This window comes from Pithys albifrons, chromosome 2 (assembly GCF_047495875.1).
Source record: "Pithys albifrons albifrons isolate INPA30051 chromosome 2, PitAlb_v1, whole genome shotgun sequence".
NCBI lineage: Eukaryota > Metazoa > Chordata > Aves > Passeriformes > Thamnophilidae > Pithys > Pithys albifrons.
In genome coordinates this window covers 43,311,398-43,332,734 of record NC_092459.1, presented here as the reverse complement: position 1 = coordinate 43,332,734, position 21,337 = coordinate 43,311,398, and the positions used below count along the sequence as shown (strand labels likewise).

The 21,337-nt window shown below is 39.3% G+C and overlaps 1 protein-coding gene across 1 annotated transcript in view; it reads left to right on the top strand.

Moving 5' to 3' along the window:
• The window catches only part of PREP (prolyl endopeptidase), a 95,912-nt gene extending 85,495 nt beyond the window's left edge, over window positions 1-10,417 (top strand). The window contains exons 13-15 of the mRNA XM_071548826.1: window positions 1,974-2,105; window positions 6,808-6,964; window positions 9,740-10,417. Of these exons, the coding sequence (XP_071404927.1) occupies window positions 1,974-2,105; window positions 6,808-6,964; window positions 9,740-10,034 (584 nt within the window). The 3' untranslated portion in view covers window positions 10,035-10,417. The remainder of the gene's footprint in view (window positions 1-1,973; window positions 2,106-6,807; window positions 6,965-9,739) is intronic.
• The last annotated feature ends 10,920 nt before the right edge of the window (window positions 10,418-21,337 follow it).

The following is a 21,337-nucleotide window of genomic DNA, read 5'->3' as shown; positions in this document are numbered from 1 at the left end:
TTAAAAGTCCTACTTATCTCTGTAATATACCCATCATTATTTAAAGTGAGGCTTTACTCATATCCCTAGAATCTGGTAGAGAAGTTGCTGGAGATGTTGTCAGCAAGGCACATATACCAAAACAGTGGTGTTTATGATGCAGCAATTTGCCATGGCAGTAATCCATAACAACTTTTTATCAAACAAAATGATATTCCCAGATTGTTGCATCTTAATTTTACTATTTCATCTGTGGCAACTATTTGTCTGGGTCATTTCCTCGCAATTGAGTTAATTATGTAATAGCTTCATAAATAGAAGCTGTATGTGCATGCAGATACAGGATATTATTGCTAAAGAAGAAGTATCCTTCATTAATTTTAATTTGCTGATTGATTTGTAATAGATTTTAATAAAATTTATCTTAATACGATAATGCTTCTTTGGTCCACCTATTTCCTGCTTGATTTTGACCCAAGTATTTTATTGCAGTTGCAAATAAGATAGCTATCTGTTCTTTGTTACTTTCAGAACCAATTACAGAAGTCTTTTTATTTAGGTTTAATTATATAAATAGGATTCTGACCAGCCCAGGACTTGAGCAAAAAGTAAGATATATTTCTCCTTTCTTGCCACATGTTTGAAGACTTTTTTGTTGTCCCAATAAATCTCTCCTCAGTGGCATTATTCATGTGATAATGTTGTGTATTTTTTTAAAAAATACAAAAAAATAAAAATGTGCTGGTTCCAGTTCTACAAGACCTGTATTACTAAATGTCAGAGTTATCTTGCCTAACTTCTGCAACACAAAAATAAAGCAACCATTGTAAACTGGGTGTCTAGGATCACTGGATGGACAATGGAGTTACAGACACTTTCAGATTGAAGCTCATCTCACTTATTTTATGGTAAAATTAATAGACCTGAAGGGTCCTGGATCATAGTGAGAACCTTAAGGAATTAGGTTAGAATAAACATCCAGCTTTTAAACAAAGTAGGAGGAACTGGACTTAGATTTCTATGTCCTTTGAGTCCCTTTTACCTAGCTGGGCCACAGCCTTTGCTACAGGAATACAAGGATTTTCTTCCTAGTTGCCTTTTCTTACTAGCATTTAGTTGCCTGAGATTACCATGGTCTTAAGGTGGGATTACCTTTGAGAAGGAGCTAGTTTTAGTCTCTCACCAAACAAGTGGGAAGATTATGAGACTTGGCCAAATGTGAGTTCTCTAGATTGATACTCTTGTACTAAAATAATTAAAAAATTGTGGGGAAACCCACCCTTTTCCTTACCTACTCCACCCTGCAAATTTTTTTTGTTTTCAGAATGGGAAGGCTTATCAATGATGTCATCTGACCTATGTTTTCATGATTTATTCCCTCATACCTATGAAGACATTTGGAATTCTGTTTGACAGGATGGCAGTATCTCGAACATTTCCATATTGGAAGATGATTAATAAAATTTCAAAGGAAGATGCAACTCTGAAGTCCCTTTTTTACCACAGCTATATATCATCTGTTTTGAAAACAATAGGGAAAAAAGTATATTACCATCTACATCTTATATGTCTAGGAAATTAGTGCTTATTTTATAAGCTGAAGCTTTATTGCTTTGAGAAACTGTCACTGACTTTAATGATGTTAAAGTCTCATTAGATCAAGCCTCAAGTGGATTGTATATGGTCATTTTGTATATATTTTACTATGCGAAGCTTTCAGCTTTCATTTTAGCGGCTAAGAACATTACCTGGCACTCACTCCACAATATAGGCATGTATTATCCAGAGTTTCTTAAAGCATCAGTATTATTGACAGAACCGTCTTATACCTTCTCTCTATTGAAAGAGTCTTTCATTTTTGCTGTCTTTCTGAGCTGCATCAATTATTAAAATGTTCATGAAACTGGATTTGTTCCCAGGTATTTTTGCACACATGTTTTTCTGAAGAGATGGTATCAAATGGCATCAACTGATTTGTTTTGTTTCTGTGCTAGGTGGTAGCTTGGCCAACAAACAAAATTGCTTTGATGACTTCCAGTGTGCTGCCAAATACCTTATCCAGGAAGGCTACACATCGCCAAAGAAGTTGACTATTAACGGAGGTTCAAATGGGGGCCTCTTAGTTGGTAAGAACTGCTTTCCAGATTTGTTGTGTGGTTTATTAAAGTAGCCAGACAAAAAATTATGAGATCCGCTTGCCAAACATGCCAGAATGTCAATGCATTAATACATACCAGATGTTAAATGTATACACCTTACTTCATTTGCTGTTTACACGGAACATTGGGATTCTGTAGTCTCTAGCAAAGGCTGACTGTTGACAGCCATTCTTACAGTCTTGTGTGGTGAGAGCTAGCCCTGTGGTAGAATCACACAGTAAGTAAAAATGGTCTAAGAAACATTTGCACTTTTTATTTTTCTTTCTTGAGGCTAACCAGTACAAAACAACTACTGAACCAGAATTCTCTTATGTAGCATTGGGAAACTGTGTGTGGTCTGTAGTCTAAGCCAGGAGCCAATGTCCTGCAATCCTCCATCTTGAGTTTCTCACTCCTTCTGTAGTCAGGCATTCTTGTTCTTCGAGAACAAGTAAAAACACAGCAGTACTGTAAATAAAGCCTTTGTAAAGGGGAACATAACATATTGACTCTGCTTTCATTGTGTAGTTAAAATATGACCACAAATAAAATTATTAATGTTTCTGATGAGAAATATAAAATACTTCTACTTGAAAAAGTCAAGAGCTTTTGGAGGACTGTAAATATAGCACTTTGTTACAAATGTATCTTGTTCACATACAATTCACTGCTGTGTTCTGAAATTCAAGGAAATTAATAGCCTACTCTTAAACAGCAAGGCTTGTCACAGAAACGTCTCATAATCTAAGCAATCTAAGTGCTACAAAATTAATTCCTGATAAAAATCCCTGTCTGAAAGTATCTGAAAGTAGAAGAAAAAAAGTAACTTCGTGCAATTTTGAAAGGAAAAGGAAACACAAATGTGTAATATTTGCTGGTTTTTAAACAGTATGAAAGGCATGTGACCATATGACAGATTTGAGTTATTTATGCAAGAAGGGGGAAAAAGACACTTCAAATGCATAAACCACTGGTTTATAAACATGAACAGGTTTACTAGGTCCGCTCTTAACTTGCTTTTCTTTTTGTACTCCTTCCTATTTTATCTGCTGCTGAATACTGGCCCTATTGATTTGATTTGATTTGATTTTTCAGTGAATTAATGTCTAGCGTAAGAAACAGGATTTGGAATTTTATAGATCTTTGGTCTAAGTCGTCTTGGCTGTTCCTGCATTTTTATTTTTTTAAAAAAGTAATTGTTTTAAAGATGAAGTAACAAGTACGTGTAAAGTTGTATTTTTGCTTTCTGCTTATATGTTTCTTGCTAACAGGTGGTAGGAGGTATTTGTGCATTGAAAATAGAAGTGGATGAATATGGTAAAGGATTAAAGGGTTTGCACTCCATTTGGGAGTGCAGGCACTGCACAAGTCAATTTTATGTGAATGTAAATATGTATTTGGAAATGCAGTTAAACTTTCAACTTATTTTTCAACTTCTGAAAATACTGTTGTATAATTACATGGACTTAAGTTTCAGTTAAGATTCGTCCTACCTAGCTTTAGTAGTACCCTGTTTTTCTGGCCCAACGAGTCAGCTGGGCCTCCTTGTTTTGATAAGGGGAAGCAAGTGACATCTGCAGGGTGTATGTCATTCCAGCAGGAGACAGGTGTTGGGAATCTAGACCTCCCTGCTCTGAAAATCTTGTTGGAAACCTTCTCTTGCACTTACTGGTAGATTACAATCCAGTTGGATTTCCATGCTCTTGATGAGCCAGATAGGAATTTTCTTTGACTGGGTACCATTAGGTGAATTTAGGAAATTCTTAGAAGTGTTTCTTCATCAAAGCAAGACTAAATTTTGCAATAGCTGTTCAGGCAACACCAAAGATCGTAACTCATCCTTTAGGTGCAAGGACTCACTGCCAGATACTCTCAATTCTTACTTCTTGAAGAAAAAGCTGACAAAGAAGAGTATTGTCACTCTTCCAAAATACTGTTTCCTTTCAGTCAGACTAACAGGAGGTGACTCCAAGGACTGCAGAGTCCTGAGTTCTTGCGTTATTCAACTGCAAAACAAGACTTCTTTGTCCTGCAGTGTGATCCCCAAACTGAGCAGAGCAGCACAGCTGTGAGGTGAAAACCTCCTGCATGCAAACGCTGCATTTGACCTTTCATCTTTGCTTAGACAAAATCAGTTCTGACGTTTTGAAGGCTTACTTTGGTACTGAATTTTAAATCTCAACGTCTGTGTAGAAGGGTGAAATTCATGAATAAATTTTTGTTCCAGATTACCCTTTACTAATGCCTGTAATTAAGTATTGTGGCTAATTAAAAGAATGCAGTGGGAATGGATGAGTGTCTCCATAAGTGATTTCTTACTGAAGTAACCACTTAAGGAACTAGGAAGCAGCAATTTCTTACAAACAGACAGTGCTTTAAGAGGCAGTCTGAAATAAACAGTATTAAAATGAAATGTTGTGATAGTTGTTTTGGCTTTTTTTCCTACTAGAATATAATTTATGTTCATAAAAGGAAATAACATGAAGGGGAGGAATCTGAACAAAAAGCATAAAGATCTTTTACATAGCATCTATTTAAGGCACTATGTATACCATATGAAAATTATTCAGGAACAAACCAGGAAGAGTTACTGTGGTTACATATTAGAGATGACCACAAGTAAAGTCACATCTTTCAGAAAATAGAAATCATGTTGAAATAAAGAAAATGGGGTAAAGTGTAGACTCTTGTCAGGGACTGACAGACCACAGGAGACTGATGAGCAAATTGCTTCCAATAATTAGCAGTGAAATCTTTCTATGCACTTCAGAGGCAGAAAACTGGCTAGAGGATCTGTGGGACTTGCAGGTCAATAAGATGTAAAAGGAGCATTACAGAAAGATAATGGCAAAGCAGAACAACTAAATGGTCTGTTTATATTGATGTTCCCTCCTGAGGAGCGTGGGGGGTTCCCTGCACCAGTTTGTTTTCATGGGGAATATTCTGGGGAGCTGCCTCCAGCTGGACCATCAGCGGAAAAGGTTTTGAAATGAATCAATCCAATGAAAAGCAGTGTGATGCCAGGAGCAGATGGTGCACATGCAAGATCCTAAGTGAACTCCAATATGAAATTGCAGGCTACTAAGCCTGAATATCTGAGGAACAGAAGGGGACAAGTGTAATGCCAAGTTTTAAGTGGTTCATGGTGATCTGCAAGCTGCAGATGAGTAAATCTGACTTCTTTAATGGGCAAACTAATTGAAATAATAAATAATAGCTAACATAAAAGGAATAATTTTGCAGGCTGAAGTTGCATTTTTCAAATTTATTAGAGCTATTTGGAAGAGTCAGGCCACATGTGGTGCTTCTAACAGTGATCTAGTTGAAGAGTTATTCTTGGATTTTCGAACACTTTTTGACAAGGTCCCTCACATAAGCCTGTGATTGAAGGTTCTTGCTGAGCTGGAAGCTGGTCATAACAATCTCCTGGCTAGCAGGATGCAAAGAATGTGGATAATCAATCAATTTTCACAATTAACAAAAACGAAGTGATAGAAGAATTTGGGAACGAACATAGCTACATGTGGATGCAGAGTGAATAATTCTGAATTAAGAAAGGAATTCTGGGATCCATTGCAGTAGTTATGTGAAAATTTCAGTGCTCTCATTTCTTAAAATTCAAAAAAAGCAAGGGAATTTGTAAAATCACCAGGCAACAGGTTGAAATTAAGCAACAGAAACTGGAATTGAAAAATTTACTGATACAGGATATGATGAACACTAGATGAATAAACATTAAGGAAGGAAATAGATGTATTTACGGAGGATACATGTTTTGATGGCTGTATAATAGGATCACTGGAGATAACTCCAACTCAGAGAAAACTTAAACAACTAGTTTCTTAGCTGATAATTGACAGGAGACATCTCCCAGTGTTTGTTTAATGCCTTTTCCCAGAACAGCTGCCAGTTGTCACTCTTAATAAATTGAACACTGATCTAAATGGGCCTACTGTGGTTACTTTTAAAATATATGAGGCAAGTGTTATTCTGAAAGAAATTGTCCCTTCCAGTTGTAGGAAGGCAGAAATCATAAAACAAGAAAATACAACAGTAATTTGCTTTCAGTTTAGGTTATTCCTCTGATTTTGTAACAGTCTGCTTTTATCAAAACTCCTTCCATACGTGTTTGCATAAGAAGTATGGAAGAAAATGAGCATTAGTGAATGAAGGACTTTTGATCCTTTTCTTTCTTGATACTAATATTAAAAGCTTATACAGTGAATGGTTTAGGAACCTTCAGTTCTATAGTCCAAAATCTCACAGATTTTAAAAGTTCACTTCTTCTAGCCTAGTTTGCTAGTTTGACAGGCAGTTTTCAAAGAATAGCATGTTTGGTGCCTGAACAACAGGAAAATAGCTCTTAAGCTGTTTTGCACATACCATTTTTGGGAGTTGCATTTTTTATCCATTTGTGTATTTGCTTTCAGTTTTTCTTGAAATCTTACTTGACTTCATATTCACTGGCAGTGTTCTCCCAGCGTGATTTGGTTTATATCAGGTATTTTATACTTAAGTTTTTTGGCTCCAGGTATTACATGGTAATCTTAGTTTTACTGGGTTTTTTTCATAAACTTTGAATTTATGAAAGCCTTTTGGAAGTTGCTCTTTCATGAACTTGGCAGTGCCTTTTACTGCTGAACTTAATTCTTAAGATACGAATACTAATGGAATTGTTTTCCTGTTGAAGCTGCCTGTGCCAATCAGCGCCCTGACCTTTTTGGTTGTGTTATTGCCCAAGTGGGAGTGATGGACATGCTCAAGTTCCACAAATACACCATTGGCCATGCTTGGACCAGTGACTACGGTTGCTCCGACTGTAAAGAGCAGTTTGAATGGCTGTGCAAGTAAGTGCCTTCAAATACTTGTTGTTAAAACACATAGTCTGCTCTACAGTTTCAGGTTTTCATGATCAGTATCTATTCTAATAATTATTTCATCCTGTCCCAACACTGAATTTGAGGAGTTCAGCATTTTCTTACAAGTTGGTTTTGAATGAAAGACTATCTTCAAAGCCCTGTTGAGTCAACAGGTCATATTTTCAAAGACATTGTTCTCCTAGTAGCTTTTAGCAGCTCATAAGGTTTTCTTTCTGAATAATGACTCCTTTAGGCTGTCACAGCAGAATACTCTCAAGTGAACCAGTACATGAATTGTATTTTTTATTATGAAGGACAGTCACCATTGTGAATTCTATTATACAATGTGGATGGGATTTATTTGTAGGAATTGAATGACAGTGGATGATAACAGGATATTAATTAATTTCTTACCTCCTTACTGAGAGGTCTGGAAATATTATTTGAAGAAAAATTAAAAATATATGAGACAGGCAACTGTGCGGGAACAGAAATTAGAATGTGTTTTAGAATAAGTGCCATCATTTTAAAATATGTTTTTTGGAACCTCATCTTCTATGACTGCGTTTCTATTTCTTTAATAATGAAGATTGACATTCCAGGAAAATGCTTCATACATATTAAACAATTTGACTGGTCTGAAATGTAGTGGAGTGTTTAGAAATTAAAAAGTGAGTGTGCCTCATTCTCACTGAGATCTAACTTGATCTGAAGTTTTTATTTAAGAAATGGACAATGTCATGTCCAAATACTGGCTGATCAGTTGGGCCCCTTATAATGAGATTGTTTCAAAACCTCCAGTTATTTGCTTTAAGCTTTCAGTGGCAAATGCAATTTTGTAAATATAGTTTACAAAACAATTAACCAATTTTAATAATTCATCTTTTATCAGTAGATAACTTAGATAAAAGATTAACTGTTATAAAAATGATCCAAATAATCTTCATGATTTTGGTCATTGAAACTTGCTGCACATCTGTGAATTCAAATATTCTGAAGAAGTAAAACAGAAACAAATTTTTAAATTGATTCTGTGACTAAGCGAAGTACATCTGTAGGAAGGAGCCACTCTATACTTACATACATACATACTTGCTCGCAAAATCTAAATGCATAATTTTAGAAACATCTCATATAGCAATACCTGAAGTATACCTTTGTCTCGTTTTCAAGAGCTGGCATTTTCTTAACAATTAAGATATATATGCAACATTGCTTAGATATTGTTTTTACATATACTTACATTGTTCCTTAGATGAAAGTGAGGAAACCAGGAGTCTGTTAGGTTAGACATTCAAATGTTGTCATATATTCTTAAAAATAATTTAAACTTCTTAATGGGTACTCCTCCAAGTGCAAAATTCATGCAAACAAAGGAAAAATTTCCTTCTGTATTTCCTGTTATGAAATAGGGGAAAAAACAGTATCCTACTCTTGATTTAAGGAATGTAACATTCTTCCTAGATGTAGCTTTGTCTAAATGAAGAATGAAATTATTAGATGGAATTCTGTGTAACTTACTATTACATTTAATTTCTAATATTAGAGAATACTTTATGTTGACATATGTAGATAGACCTATATTTTGTTACAGTAGCCAAAAGATGCAATACTCCTGCAAAGAAGGCATATTACAAGTTAGATTATTCATTGCTCCAAAACTAAGAATCAAAATCATCTATGGAAAGCAGGAAAACTTACAGTTCCTTCCGTTTCCTGCACAGTGTTCCCTCAGCATATGTGCATGTTCAGAGGTGGCCCAAATACTGAAGAGAGCAAATTAATAATTGTACAGCACTTGTGGCTTACCATTAGAGACCATTTCCTGGTTTGCATGGGAAGAAGTGTCGCAGGTTTGACCTAGCTTCTCACCAAACCTGGACTGCCCTCTCCCTCCCCCTTGAGTCCCCGTAGCAAAGGAAAAAAAACTGAAAAAAAACTGAAAAGAGAAGAACTCAAAAGAAACTAAACTGAATTAAAAAGAAATTATATTTTCCTGACATTTGCAAACACATATATACAATGTGTACACACCACGTAGGACCCCACCCCCAGGGAAAAGGGAAAAAGGGGGAAAAAAACCCAAACCAAACAACTGGTTGACCAGAAAAGAGGAAGAAACAAAACCAAACCTAAATAAATGAAACAGACAAATGCAATTAAAGGAGAACAATCATGAAATGATCTCACCCACGTCCCAGGCCAGGAACACCACAAGAACAGAACAGACCATCCATGCTTCTCCCACACCCAGCTCCCCGGAAGAAGGAAAACTAAACTCCTCCTGTTACGTGGAAAACACGTGTGGAATACTTGTGATGTCTGCTTCCTTAGTTACACCTAGTTACTGAGGAAGCCATGGATCAAAACCATTACAGAAGCCATCCACATGCAGACATAGACTGCTGGAGATATGCATGCTGGGGAAAAGTCTCAATTTTCCTGTTTCCAGCAGGGTGGATCCTGCTATGGACTTGACAGCGTTTGCTGCGGTTTCCCTGTTGGCTGTTTCTGGTATTTTGGGCATTTCTGTGAGATACATGCACATGTCTCTCTGAAATTAGAGAAATATACTTGCTTCACATTTGAGAACCAGAGATCTGTGGCCACTACCACATTGCCAGTAGTGCAATTCTGATTTTTGTAACAGAACTGGTCTATTCTGAGTGGTATCAAATGCCACTGTGAAAATTTTGTTAGGAAAGGACCTTCTTGTTGGGTCTTGAGGAAAAAAATATCTAAATATTTGTGTGCTTTTCTCAGGTACTCTCCACTTCACAATGTCAAACTACCAGAAGAAGATGGCATCCAGTATCCCTCTATGCTGCTGCTCACAGCGGACCACGATGATCGCGTGGTCCCTCTACATTCACTGAAGTTTATTGCTACTCTGCAGTATATTGTGGGCCGAAGCCGTAAACAAACCAATCCACTTCTCATCCATGTTGACACCAAGGCTGGGCATGGAGCAGGAAAGCCAACTGCTAAAGTTATAGAAGAAGTGTCAGATATGTTTGCTTTTATAGCACGATGTCTAAATCTTGATTGGATTGAATAGGCAAAATGCTTATTACTGTCTCCTTTAGAAAATAAGGGCTTTAACACCATGTAAGAACAGCCACACTACTACTTGGTGTAGTACTTACATTTAAGAAGTGCAGTTTAATATTTTATGGATCCGACCTGCTATGGAGTTTTGATCTTCTGTGCTTCCCTCTTTTTGGCTTTTCATTGAATTTCTTTTCTACTGCGTTCCAAATACATTCTGAAAAGCATGTTCAAATAAATAACTGAGCTACTCTCGGTACTGTTGTGAAAATTTAGATTCCAAAATTAGTGCTAGTTGAGCTTATTTCCTATAAACAATTTTAATGTATTTCACACCTATAAACATATCCAGATCATTTGTAATTAAATGTAAGTACTGTCCACATACAAGAACTGTGAGCATACTTTATTTACACGGTAATTTATTTTAGAATGTAAATTGAAGATGTTAGGTGATAACCATGAAATACTGAAGAGATAGTAATCTGATTAAGTAAAATATTATTAAAAATTTCTGTTAGGCCATTCATAAACATGTTACAGTCTGTGATAATGATGTTGCTAAATTGTTCTTTCTTTCCGAAGAGGCTTCAAAATGTCTCCACTTTTCTATCCTGCCATTTATTCACACACAGAAGAGAAAACTGGAGGCTGAAAAACTTGAAGAATTCTTAGATTCTCTTTGTAATCTCAGTCAAGCTATACAGATACTTTTCAACAACCCATCTGAAGTTAGCTCTTTAACTGTTTCTGAAGAGTAGACCAGACACTGATTTAAACAAACAAAGAAACAAACACAAAACAAAACAAACTACCCCAAACTTCAATCCAAACCCACAACTTTTTCCGGATTGTTCAACTTCAGGTTTTCCTGATGCTTTTGACAGAATGTTCTCTAACAAGCCAAAATCTGAACATACATATTTCACTGCAAAACATCAAGAGCTTGTAGTCAGACTCCCTAATGATTTGACACAGATACAGTATTTGAACTGCCATTTTTCTCATCCAAACTGTAGACCTATAAAGTATATGTATTTGCCTACTGTCTAAAGTCTGATGCACTGCAGCAATTAGAGTTTGATTTTGCAGAGAAAAAAAGTATTCTAACAATTATTATTAGCCTTGTTGCCCCTCCAGAAAACATCTCTGCTTCTCAGTTTTGGATGAACTGATATATTCTTCCAGAATTACGCTTGTCATTACATTCACAGTTACACCCTAAGGCATGTATTTTAACTCTGGGCTCATCTCTCAGGAGTTTCATCTCTAAGCAGTGTCTTGGTGCAGGAGGAGGAGAGAGTGGGAGGGGGCTGCTCGAAACAGCATCAAAAATAAAAACAAAATTTGTATCAGATTCACTCTATGTTTCCCTCATGATCTGGGCTTCTTTTGATTCCCTCTGCAATCCAGGAAGGATCATCTCCTCCAGGCCCTTATTATGCATAATTTGATTTTAAGAGGAAAATAAAAGAGGCTTTCTGCTTTTCTGTTAAATACCACACCTAAAACCTGTATGTGATCTGGAGTTTATTTGTGATCCATGGGCTTCACAGTTGTTTACAAGATACTGTTTGGACTGCTGTATTCTGATCACAGTGTTGAATTAAACAATCAGAAGAGGGAGTTGAGGGACAGATGTTTTTTTCCTTCCAGGCTCTGAAAACAGAGTTCAGATTCAGCACCCTCCTTTTCCCAGAGGTGTGTGAACTAATTTGTATGATCATCTGGAATCTTTCAACAGTTTTACCCACATGGCAGAAACAGCCCATAAAGCAGTGCCATGTCCACTTGTAACACCTGACAGTTGCAGTGTGTGACCACCTATCAAATTTATAGTTACCATCAAGAGGGCAGAGCTTCACATCTGATACAGAGCTCTGCAGGATAGGGTGTGTGGAAAAAATAGTCCTCAGCCATTCAAGAAATAGAGCTGAACTGTGTCAGTGGATGGAATTTCAAAGGTTTAGGCACAGCCACCTCAGTCATCTCTCCATGTCTTTGTTCATACAAATGCTTTTCCTTGTTCTCCAGTTGTTCAAGCACAAAACTTCTGGCACAGGTTAAAAATAACTCCTTTTCCTCCTGAAGCCTTCTGCAGAAGCTGAGTTCCCTGAATGACTCAGTGTCAGGACAGATGACCAAAATTTCTCTTTGAGTGGCAATCAGTAGTATTGAAGGTGGACCTGGCTTGCTGGAGAACCATTCACAAAACCAGTGTTCAAGAGTATCCCTTGCAGAATGCTGGTATTGGTATTGGGAAGGCAATTCCATAACATTTATTTGATCTTCATTGGGTATGTCAAGTTCAGGATTCAGGTGCCAAAAGAGTGATATTGCAGAGCTGTCTTATTAGCTGAGTTGCTGCTTTTGGGACAGAAAGGGTCATGCTCCAACTGGAATCTGTAATTAAGTCTGAGCAAGTAATGCTCTTGTAATATAGTGGAACTTAAACCTTGAGGGTTTGGATTAAGTAGACCTGGAGCCAAATCATTCCCGCTGTATAAAACTTAATGAAACTTCTGTTAGTCTAGTTTCAAGATTTAAGGCTTTTCTCTCTATTGGAAATGCTGTTTTATGAAGATGATCTGTATTCCGTGGCTTTTATTTCCAGTACATGAAGTAAAATTCACTAGCTAGGAAAGGTGACCTCCTCACAACTGTCTGCTTTTTCAAAATTATGTGTCTTAGAAAATAGATGCAAATGTTTTGCACCAAGATCAAGACCAGAAAAAAGTCCTGGAAGAGGCTTGTGCTACATGAAGCAAAATCTGTTCTTAAGTGGAAATAAATGAACTTTTTACATATTGCTCCTTCTGATACTCTTCAGAACTGATGTAAAGATATCTTAAATGTCTTTGCTTCCATTAGTACATTTGCATAAGAGGTGATTTATGTGGAAAAGGTCAGAAGTATTTTTAAAAGCTGGTAGCTGAAAAAATATACTGACTTTAACTAGATGCTTCATTTTATGTCTAGTGGTGGAAAAAGGGCAGCTGGCCTGTAGGTATGTAAGAATAAAGGACCATCAACAGAGTTTAAAGGCACGTATTCCTGGCACCTAGGGCTTCTCCTGTTTCACCAGGATTTTTTTGACTTGAGTCTACTTTGACATCTGTCTGAAGGAAGGCAGTAACATGAGCAGCAGTGCTTTTGGATCTGATATGGCAAGCAGGTTATTTATTTTTAGCCCAAGGTTACCCCTCAGGATTGCCTAAAGGTCTGCTTATAGACTTCCTGACAGCCTCTCCTGTGAAAGGGGTTTTCCAAGCTGAATAGGATTTAGGGGGTAGGGCCAAGGGAAGGACTTGAAAGCCAAGCTAATGAACAAGCATCAAATTTCTGCCAAGCTCTTCTGCTTTGAAAATCTTTAGTGGACAGGTTTTGTGCAGTTGTCTCTTTGTGCAGACCTTTCAGGCTTTTATACAATGCTGTTTGAACAGTTAGGTTTGGCAACTTTGTGCGTTTCTCCATATGTTCTTTTAATTACTTCTGCCTTTCTAAACTGCATGACAGGAAAAGAAAGACCATTCCTTGGGATTTTTTATGCCTTGCTCTGGCAGGAGGGGGATGTGGGGTAGCCCTCCAGTTGTCATATGCCTGAAGGTAACTACAGTGTGTCCTCAAGATAACATTATTTCTGAATAGGCATTTCTGAATAAGCTTGTATCTTCAGTTTTTTCATGGCAGAGAAACCCTTGTGGCAGAGTCCCTCAGGGGAAGCAACTGACATCCACAGAAATTAACTGAAACTCTGGACTAGGAGGACTGTAATTTGGCTATTCTCCTAATTTTCTGTAAGAGCAACTGAAAATTCAACACTTAAAACCAAAGCTAAGCAATAGCATGTCAGTGAGAATCTCTGTTCTGTAGATATCCCTCTGGCTTTATAGCAGGAGTAGCAGGGACAAGGAACAAACTTGGTGCTCATGCCCTTAACCAATTCAGGATAAACTTAATGCTGAAAGTCTGAATGGCAAGAGTCAGTGTGTGGTGATATCAGTAAATGTTTCCAGCTTCTGCAGCAGACACAGCAAGAGAGGTGAAGTCAGTGTATGAATGCTGTCCCTGCAAATGTGACATTAGCAGCCTGCCTTGTGTGTGTGCACTGTTTTCAATGCCTCTTATGCCTTCTGTGTGCAAAAAGGAAGGAGATACTATTCTTGAAGCCCTTGAGGTGTGGGAGCACATGCTGTTTTAAACAACATCCATATCAGGTAGGTATCTCATAGTGCTAATTAAGCACTAATTTAGATGTTTGTCTATAACCGACACAGGGCATTATTAGGCCCAGAATATTATCTATCATTTTCATCTTCACCTCACTGTCAAAATACTGGGGAAATAATCAGAATAAAAGCAATGGAAAGGACTTGGGTTTGTAGCATTCACATTGACTTGACCCTTTCAGTACTTCAGAAGACTGAATGTTCACTGTGTGGGTTCCAAAAGAAGCATTCTCCCAGACATGGAGAGGGGTGGGATTTCCTAGTGTTAAGAAATAAGATTGTATTGCAATGTAAGATTGCACATGGTGAAGCTACAGACCAGCTACAGGTTGAGCTGCATGAAATGCCTTTATTCAACAGGGGCACCTGAACTCAGAGATGACAATTCCATTTAGTTCTTAGCACCATAGTTTTCATGCTGCTTTTCTTTGCTTGCAAAGAGCTATACTCAACCTCTGACATCTCAGCAGAAGAATACACATGAAGATACATTGCATTTCAGTGATGCCATCAAATACATTCTCTTTTCTTGGGGTACTTTGATAGTGTTAGAAGACAAGCAACAGAAAAAAAACATTAATGTTTTCTTTGCCACCTCACAGTCATCAAGCAACCATGAATACACTAAATAAGAGGAATTTATTCATTATTTAATTATACAGCAGTTAATGAAAAATTTTAGATGTTTGGATGAGAATGCTTAGCTGGTGAAAACCTGTTCTCCATGCTGCTCTATGTTTTTAAGCCATTTCTGATGTGCAACAGCATGTCATTGTGCCAGCAAGTGATGGGAGTGCTGTAACATGGACTGTTGTTTCCTTCATGAGAAAGAAACTGAATAAAGGGTTTGAGCATTTCACTATTCAGAATCCTTTGGAGCAGTAATAGGAGCCGAAAAACAATACTTTTTGTCTTCTGATTGTTTCAAATAAAACAATGTCATTTCCCAATAGAATATGCGGTTTTCTGGTACTGCTGTATTTCAGAGGAAGTTCCTCTGTAGTAGAACAAGCTTTTTGATGTAGGTGTGTGCAGGTATCTTTCAGTAGCTGGGCCGAGATGTTAAATACTTCCTTTTCATATATTTAGTGTTAATAATGAACATTATGCGGCTGAAACCACTTCTTGGTTTAGTTTTCAGCCTCTTAGTGTGACAACTGTATTTTCATCATGAATGGCATAAAGCTGTAGACCTAAGACTCATAAGGACCCAAGCTTCAGCTCTTGAATTTTGTGATTTGTGTTTCACTGGGTAGACACAGGTGCTAGGAAAACCATGCATTACATTAAAAAAGTCAAGTGGTCATTCATCATTGCTACCTATAAATTGAAGAGCTTGGGATCCCTCTATTGTAAACAAACCTCTAGCTGTATTTTTAAATTAAAGGGATTACTTTTCCTGATTGGAGATGCTCAGCCCTACTTGAGCTTCAAGAAAATGCAGATCCAAATCTGATCTTCACAAGAGCACACATCACTCAAAATGCTTAAAAGCAAAAGCTGAAGTCCTTGAAATTCCTCGTGTTTCCGATGTGGTTATCGTCCAGCAAAGCTTCAGCTGCCAAGGATAAAATGGAAAACATCCTCCTCTCACAGATGACAGTCACTTGCACAACCCAGTCATCAAACTGTTTGATTCTGTGGACCTGCTGCCCATTCTTCCTGTCTGGTGGAGCCTTCCAGGGCCACTATGCTTGCCAGAGGAAGTCGATCAAGGGGGAGCTGTATTAGTTACAAAATCGCTTCCAGCTAATGAATTCGACAGTTGTTGAGAAAATTTCATTCGCTTTTGGACTGCTTTTGTAATTTTTGGTGTTTGTTCCCTGTTAAGATCCAATTAGTGACAGGTAGCGCTTCCTAAATTAAGATGCAAATGAGATCATACACCAAATTCAGCAGTATGGATTTTTATTTAACAATAAATGTGATATATAGAGAAGTAGTAAAAGGCAGATGGAGAGGGTGGGAGAGGGAGAAAGTCATAATCCATGGATCCAGCAGAGTCCAGTTGGTCCTTCTTTACCCTGGGCTTCCCAGTGATGTAGTGGGGGGCCTGGATCATAGTTCTGCACAGAAAGAGTATTTTATATTCTCTTAGTTAAATAATTCACTTCTTATGCTACTTAGTCTGCACATTCAGTCTTTCTCTTCTTTTGAGTCAGTATTTCTTGGGTTGGTGGCCGTGAATCCGGTTACCATCTCCTCCTGCTGGAATTACCTTTTATTCAGTTGAAGCTGATTTCAGCACAGTTTTCAGTTGTTTTTTTTTTTTTAGTTTCATCCTTACCTTGGAAGTTCTGCCTAATGTCCTTGTGGCTCCTAAATTCTGTATTCTTTGTATCCACTACCAGTGATACATCCTTCTTCCCAAGCTTTGTTAACCGCCCTCTAGGTCTGAGATCATTGAATTTATCTTCCTAACACTCAGACAAGAGTACCACCTTTATACAGTCCAACTCTGTGTATCTACAGAGGCATATTCAGGGTGTTTTGGTTGCCATTGGTGGTCACAGATGGCATCTGTCCCATAACTTGAGATGATCTAACTTTGACTAGTGGTATCCATATAAGCAATTGATCTTTTCTGACAGTATGTCACAGTGGACAGATTTTGTCCAGATGTGTTAACTAGGATGTGCTAACCAGATCTTGCCTCTGCCAGGCCCAGGATTAGCACCCTCCTGTCACAAATTCCTCCCTTCTGTGGCCTTAACAGTGTTTGAGACAGGTATCCATCCTCTTTAATTCCTTTGGTGAGAACTGGGCAGATTGTTCTGTCAACAGGAGGACAGTAATGCTGAGTCAGAGAAAGAATCACCCTGGTGGTGGACATCCTGAAGAGGTATTTTTTCTTCCAAAACATGCTTTTTGTCCATAAGGATTTAACAATAACATGCACTGGTTTCTGCTTTACTGATCTAATTAGGTGCAAGCAAGTATCCATCATTAATTGCAGAGGGGTGTCATGACCTCTTCAGTCCCTCAGAGTGGCTGTGGGAAGCCAGACACTCATTTAGCAGGACCTGTCAGAAACACAGGGAGCAATCACTAGGCAAATAGAGATGTGTCATGTCTCAGGAGATGACAGGATAACAACTACATATCCTTTTTTTCAGAGGCACAGATTGACAGAGCTCCTACTTATGAAGCCTAAGGAAGTGCTGTTCCCTGCAGCTGTCAGAGGCTGGTTTTGAGACATGTAGCTCATCCCAAGGCCCCACAACAGCCATCAGACTGATGCTTAGCTGTAGTCACTGAACCATGCAAGTTTCTATTTGGCTCTTACTTAGGGTGCCAAGGGTGATATACCAGTGATTTGAGGAGCAATGAGATAGACTGAATCATTTAACCTCTCAGCCAGTTCACCCTGCTCGTGGATGTGGTTTATTGGATTGCCACAGCGTTGGATTCCATTTGTGGCTGAGGGCAGGAGAGTTGGAATGGAGGGCAGGTTTTGTCCAGAAGAGTTGGTTCTCTCTACCCAGCTGAAAAGTCATGGCAGCCTCTAGCTGAGCCTCCCTTCTGGCCACTACCAAATGGCTGACAGGGAGCTAAACACCCACAATGCGGGAATCCTCCAAGACTGGGACAGTGCCCAGATGCTGCCCCATCTCAGCCTCCCCTGAGAGATGCAGGTGCTCTGTTTAGCAGTGCCCTTATCCTACATGTCAGCTGCAGCCTGTGCCAAGCAATGTGGTCCCCAAGGCCAAGTTCCTCTGGACAGCCTCATTTCCCTTTGGGGCAGCCAGTAATGGCCTCAGCTGTTAGCTGATGGATCTGGGAGGAAGGGGGTCACCAGCACAGACCCTACCTTCACTGACAGCTGCAGTCCCACAGGGTTGGACTATGATGGGCAGATTTGGGGCTGGGTATGGGACCCATCAATCACCCCTGACATGGGCAGTGTCCCAGACCCAGCGTCCAGCCGTGGACTCCAGACAGGAGCAAGAGGAGATGGGGCCAGAGACAAGGCAGAAGAAGATGCACTGCCCATCCAAGGGGTCCATGGAAGAGACATGCTACCCACAGTGCAGATACAGAAATGGGTTACCCAGCACTTGGGATGAACACTTGCGGGATTAGTTCTTTAGTTTCAAGTCACTAGATAAATAGAGGTCCCTCCTTTTCAGGAGCAGACATCGGACCCTCTCCCAAGCAGAGAATGGGGTATTCAGCATCCCCACTGATGTTGGTGTTGGTGCCCTTGGTGCTGCAGGATTTCAGCCCCTCCAGGTGCCTTGCATATGTGGTTTGACCTTATGCTTAACCTGACATCTACTCTGAATCCTGTTTTCACATCTAGGTTTACTTTCCTCCTGTTCTTAGAGAGTTCTGGCAGGCATTTTTGACATCTTTTGGAAAGCCTAGCTTCTAAAATTAGGTATTGATACACCCAACTTAACTGGCATTTCAATCCCACACCAGAGAGCCTGAGGTATCTCCACTTGACTATATAATCCTCTGAGGTCTTCCAGTAAAGCTTCTGTCTGGGCTCAGTTTACTCCATTCAGATAACTCAGTACCTCACTTGGGGCCAGGTACTAGCTGTTTGCTCTTGTTTAGTATTTTGGGAATGTGGTTCAACAGGCATTCTCAGAGCATGTTTTCACAAACAATCTGCCAGGACAGAGCTCTCTGAATCACAGCTTTCCCCTCTTTTCAACCACAGCAGCCTTATTTCTGGGACCCTCCCCAGGAGAGGAGTTTAGGGTTGGGGGACGCAGTAGATCCCGCCCCCCCCCCCCCACCCCCCTACCCCCGCTATGTGACACACGCTGCAGTGATAAACACAAAAGTCACACTCCAAACAGCTCACATTAACCACTTACTCTCCATAGGGATGTCCTGGATTCTGGCACCAGCATCCAAAACTGTTTCACTGTTTCATTCCATGATATAAATATAAAATGCCAGTATGGGCTAAGGCAAATTCCAGGGCTGTCCCACTTCCTAGTAAATGCTAAACTACAGGGTTGGGATCACTTTTTTGTTATTATGTTTCTTTAATCCTTCTGGATCATGAAATCCTTTACTTGTCCCAGAGCAAAGGCAACTGCTTGTTTGAGTAACAGGGAAGAAGAGGGAATCTTCTTAGGCTGCACATGCACACGTAGGTGAGCACTCATCCAAGCCAGGCAGCTCCTCAGTTAGTCTTGTCTTTAACAAGTACAGCCCACTGTGAAAAGTTTTGTACTTCTTTAAATAAATAAATTCCCCTTCCTCAAGACAGCTTCCAAGATTGCAGACATCTGGTCAGACTCAAATAGCTGATGATAAATCATTCTGGGGAAAAAATATTTCTTTTCTGCTTCTCCTTTGTCCCCAGATTTGATATTCTTCCAGCTGACACCAGCCCCAAGGCAGAAGTCTGGTGTTAATCATTTTTGCCTGTCTGCCATGGTAAAAATCAGAGGGTCTTACATCAAGCTGCACCAGGGGAGGTTCATGTTGGACATTAGGAAGCATTTTTTCATGAAGAGGGTTGTTAAGCATTGGAACTCACTGCCCAGGGAAGTGGTAGAGTCACCATCCCTGGAGGTGTACAAGAAACAACTGGAAGTAGCACTTAGTACTATGGCCCAGTTGACAAGGTGGTGATCGGTCAAAGGTTAGTCTCAATAATTTTGGAGGTATTTTCCAACATAAATGATTCTGTGTGATTCTGTGAGATTGATTCTGTGAGATTGATTCTGTGATGTGGGTCTTGGCTGCAGAGAAAAACAGACTTACATGGGAACTCAGGAAATACATTTGGAGCATGAGATCTCTAGAAGCACCTGCTCTGCCTCAGCAAAATGCCTGAATGCTGCCAAATCACAGAGGCTACCTTTCTCTTCCTTTAAGTATAAACATCTCCTGCACTCAAAGCTATTTTTTGTCAAGTTTATTAGCCTACTCATCTTATTAGTGGGTTTTCTTCACTGTTCAGGATGACAACAGAAGTCTAGCAAAGCTAATCCCACTTCCATCAAGCACTAGAAGGCTGTGCAAGCCTTTGGGGAGAAAATGTCACCCTTACCTCCAGCACAAATTTTGATGACCACACGAGTTCAGTTTAGAAGCCACCTTCCAGGGGTCTTCCTCCTGACAACCAAAACATGGAGCTGATCTCCTTGGCTTGCCAACCCAGGACTCACACAGACCTGCAGATAAGGGCAAGTCAGTGAGCATGCAATCCCTGGAACCAGCCTCATACTCTCCAGGACTTACCAAATTCTACCACTGGCTCATCTGTCTGAGCTGTTCAGCTGTGCTGTAAAGCATGAGGCTGGCAGGAACCAAGGCCTGTCATTCAGTGCAAAGAAGTCCTGCTCAGGTCAGGCCTTTGGAACAAAGGAGACATCTAAGTACCAAGGGAGCTTTCTAGCCTGCATGAGAGACATTTCTGGAGGGAAGAAATGAATTGACAGGGTTTTCTGAATCAGAGTTTCATACTTTAGAAACTATCTGACATAGATCCTCCTTTTGACTCTGGGTCTGTATCTTAACAGCAGCAGCTTCACCCTTCTCATTCTCCCATCCCATTTGCTCTACACTGTGCTGCATGTTAAAGGAATACCTTATTTTCTTTACCTTCTCTGAGCTCCACAAGGTGTTCTCATCTTTTCTAATCACACTATGCCTGCTCATTTTTTGTTCTTTGTCCTTCTTACTTTTTAACTGTGTCTACTCTTTGAACCTGGAGCTTCAGCATGTGAGAATCATTACAAAGCTTATGGCAAAACAACTGCAGGCTAACACAAGCACACATATGCAGAGGGAGATCTTTCCTTGGGGTTTTGCTTCATTATCTCTCTGCTTTGTTCCAGATCACTTATTAGAAATTCAGAATTCCCTTGAGCCAGTTTCTTAAGACTAGCTGTTCTCCTTGCATGACATACGGTTCTCACATACATTGCCCTCCAAAGGACAATGTTTTGCTCAAACTTTAGTCCTGAAATGCAACGGGGACTTGCAACAGTGTGCTTATTATCCACGGCTGACTGAATCTCACCCGTCAAGAATGTTTGGTACCAGCGTTTATAATTCCCATTTTGCCCTCTGGTTTTAGTTTCTGAATTCACTGTACTTTCACCGTCTGTTA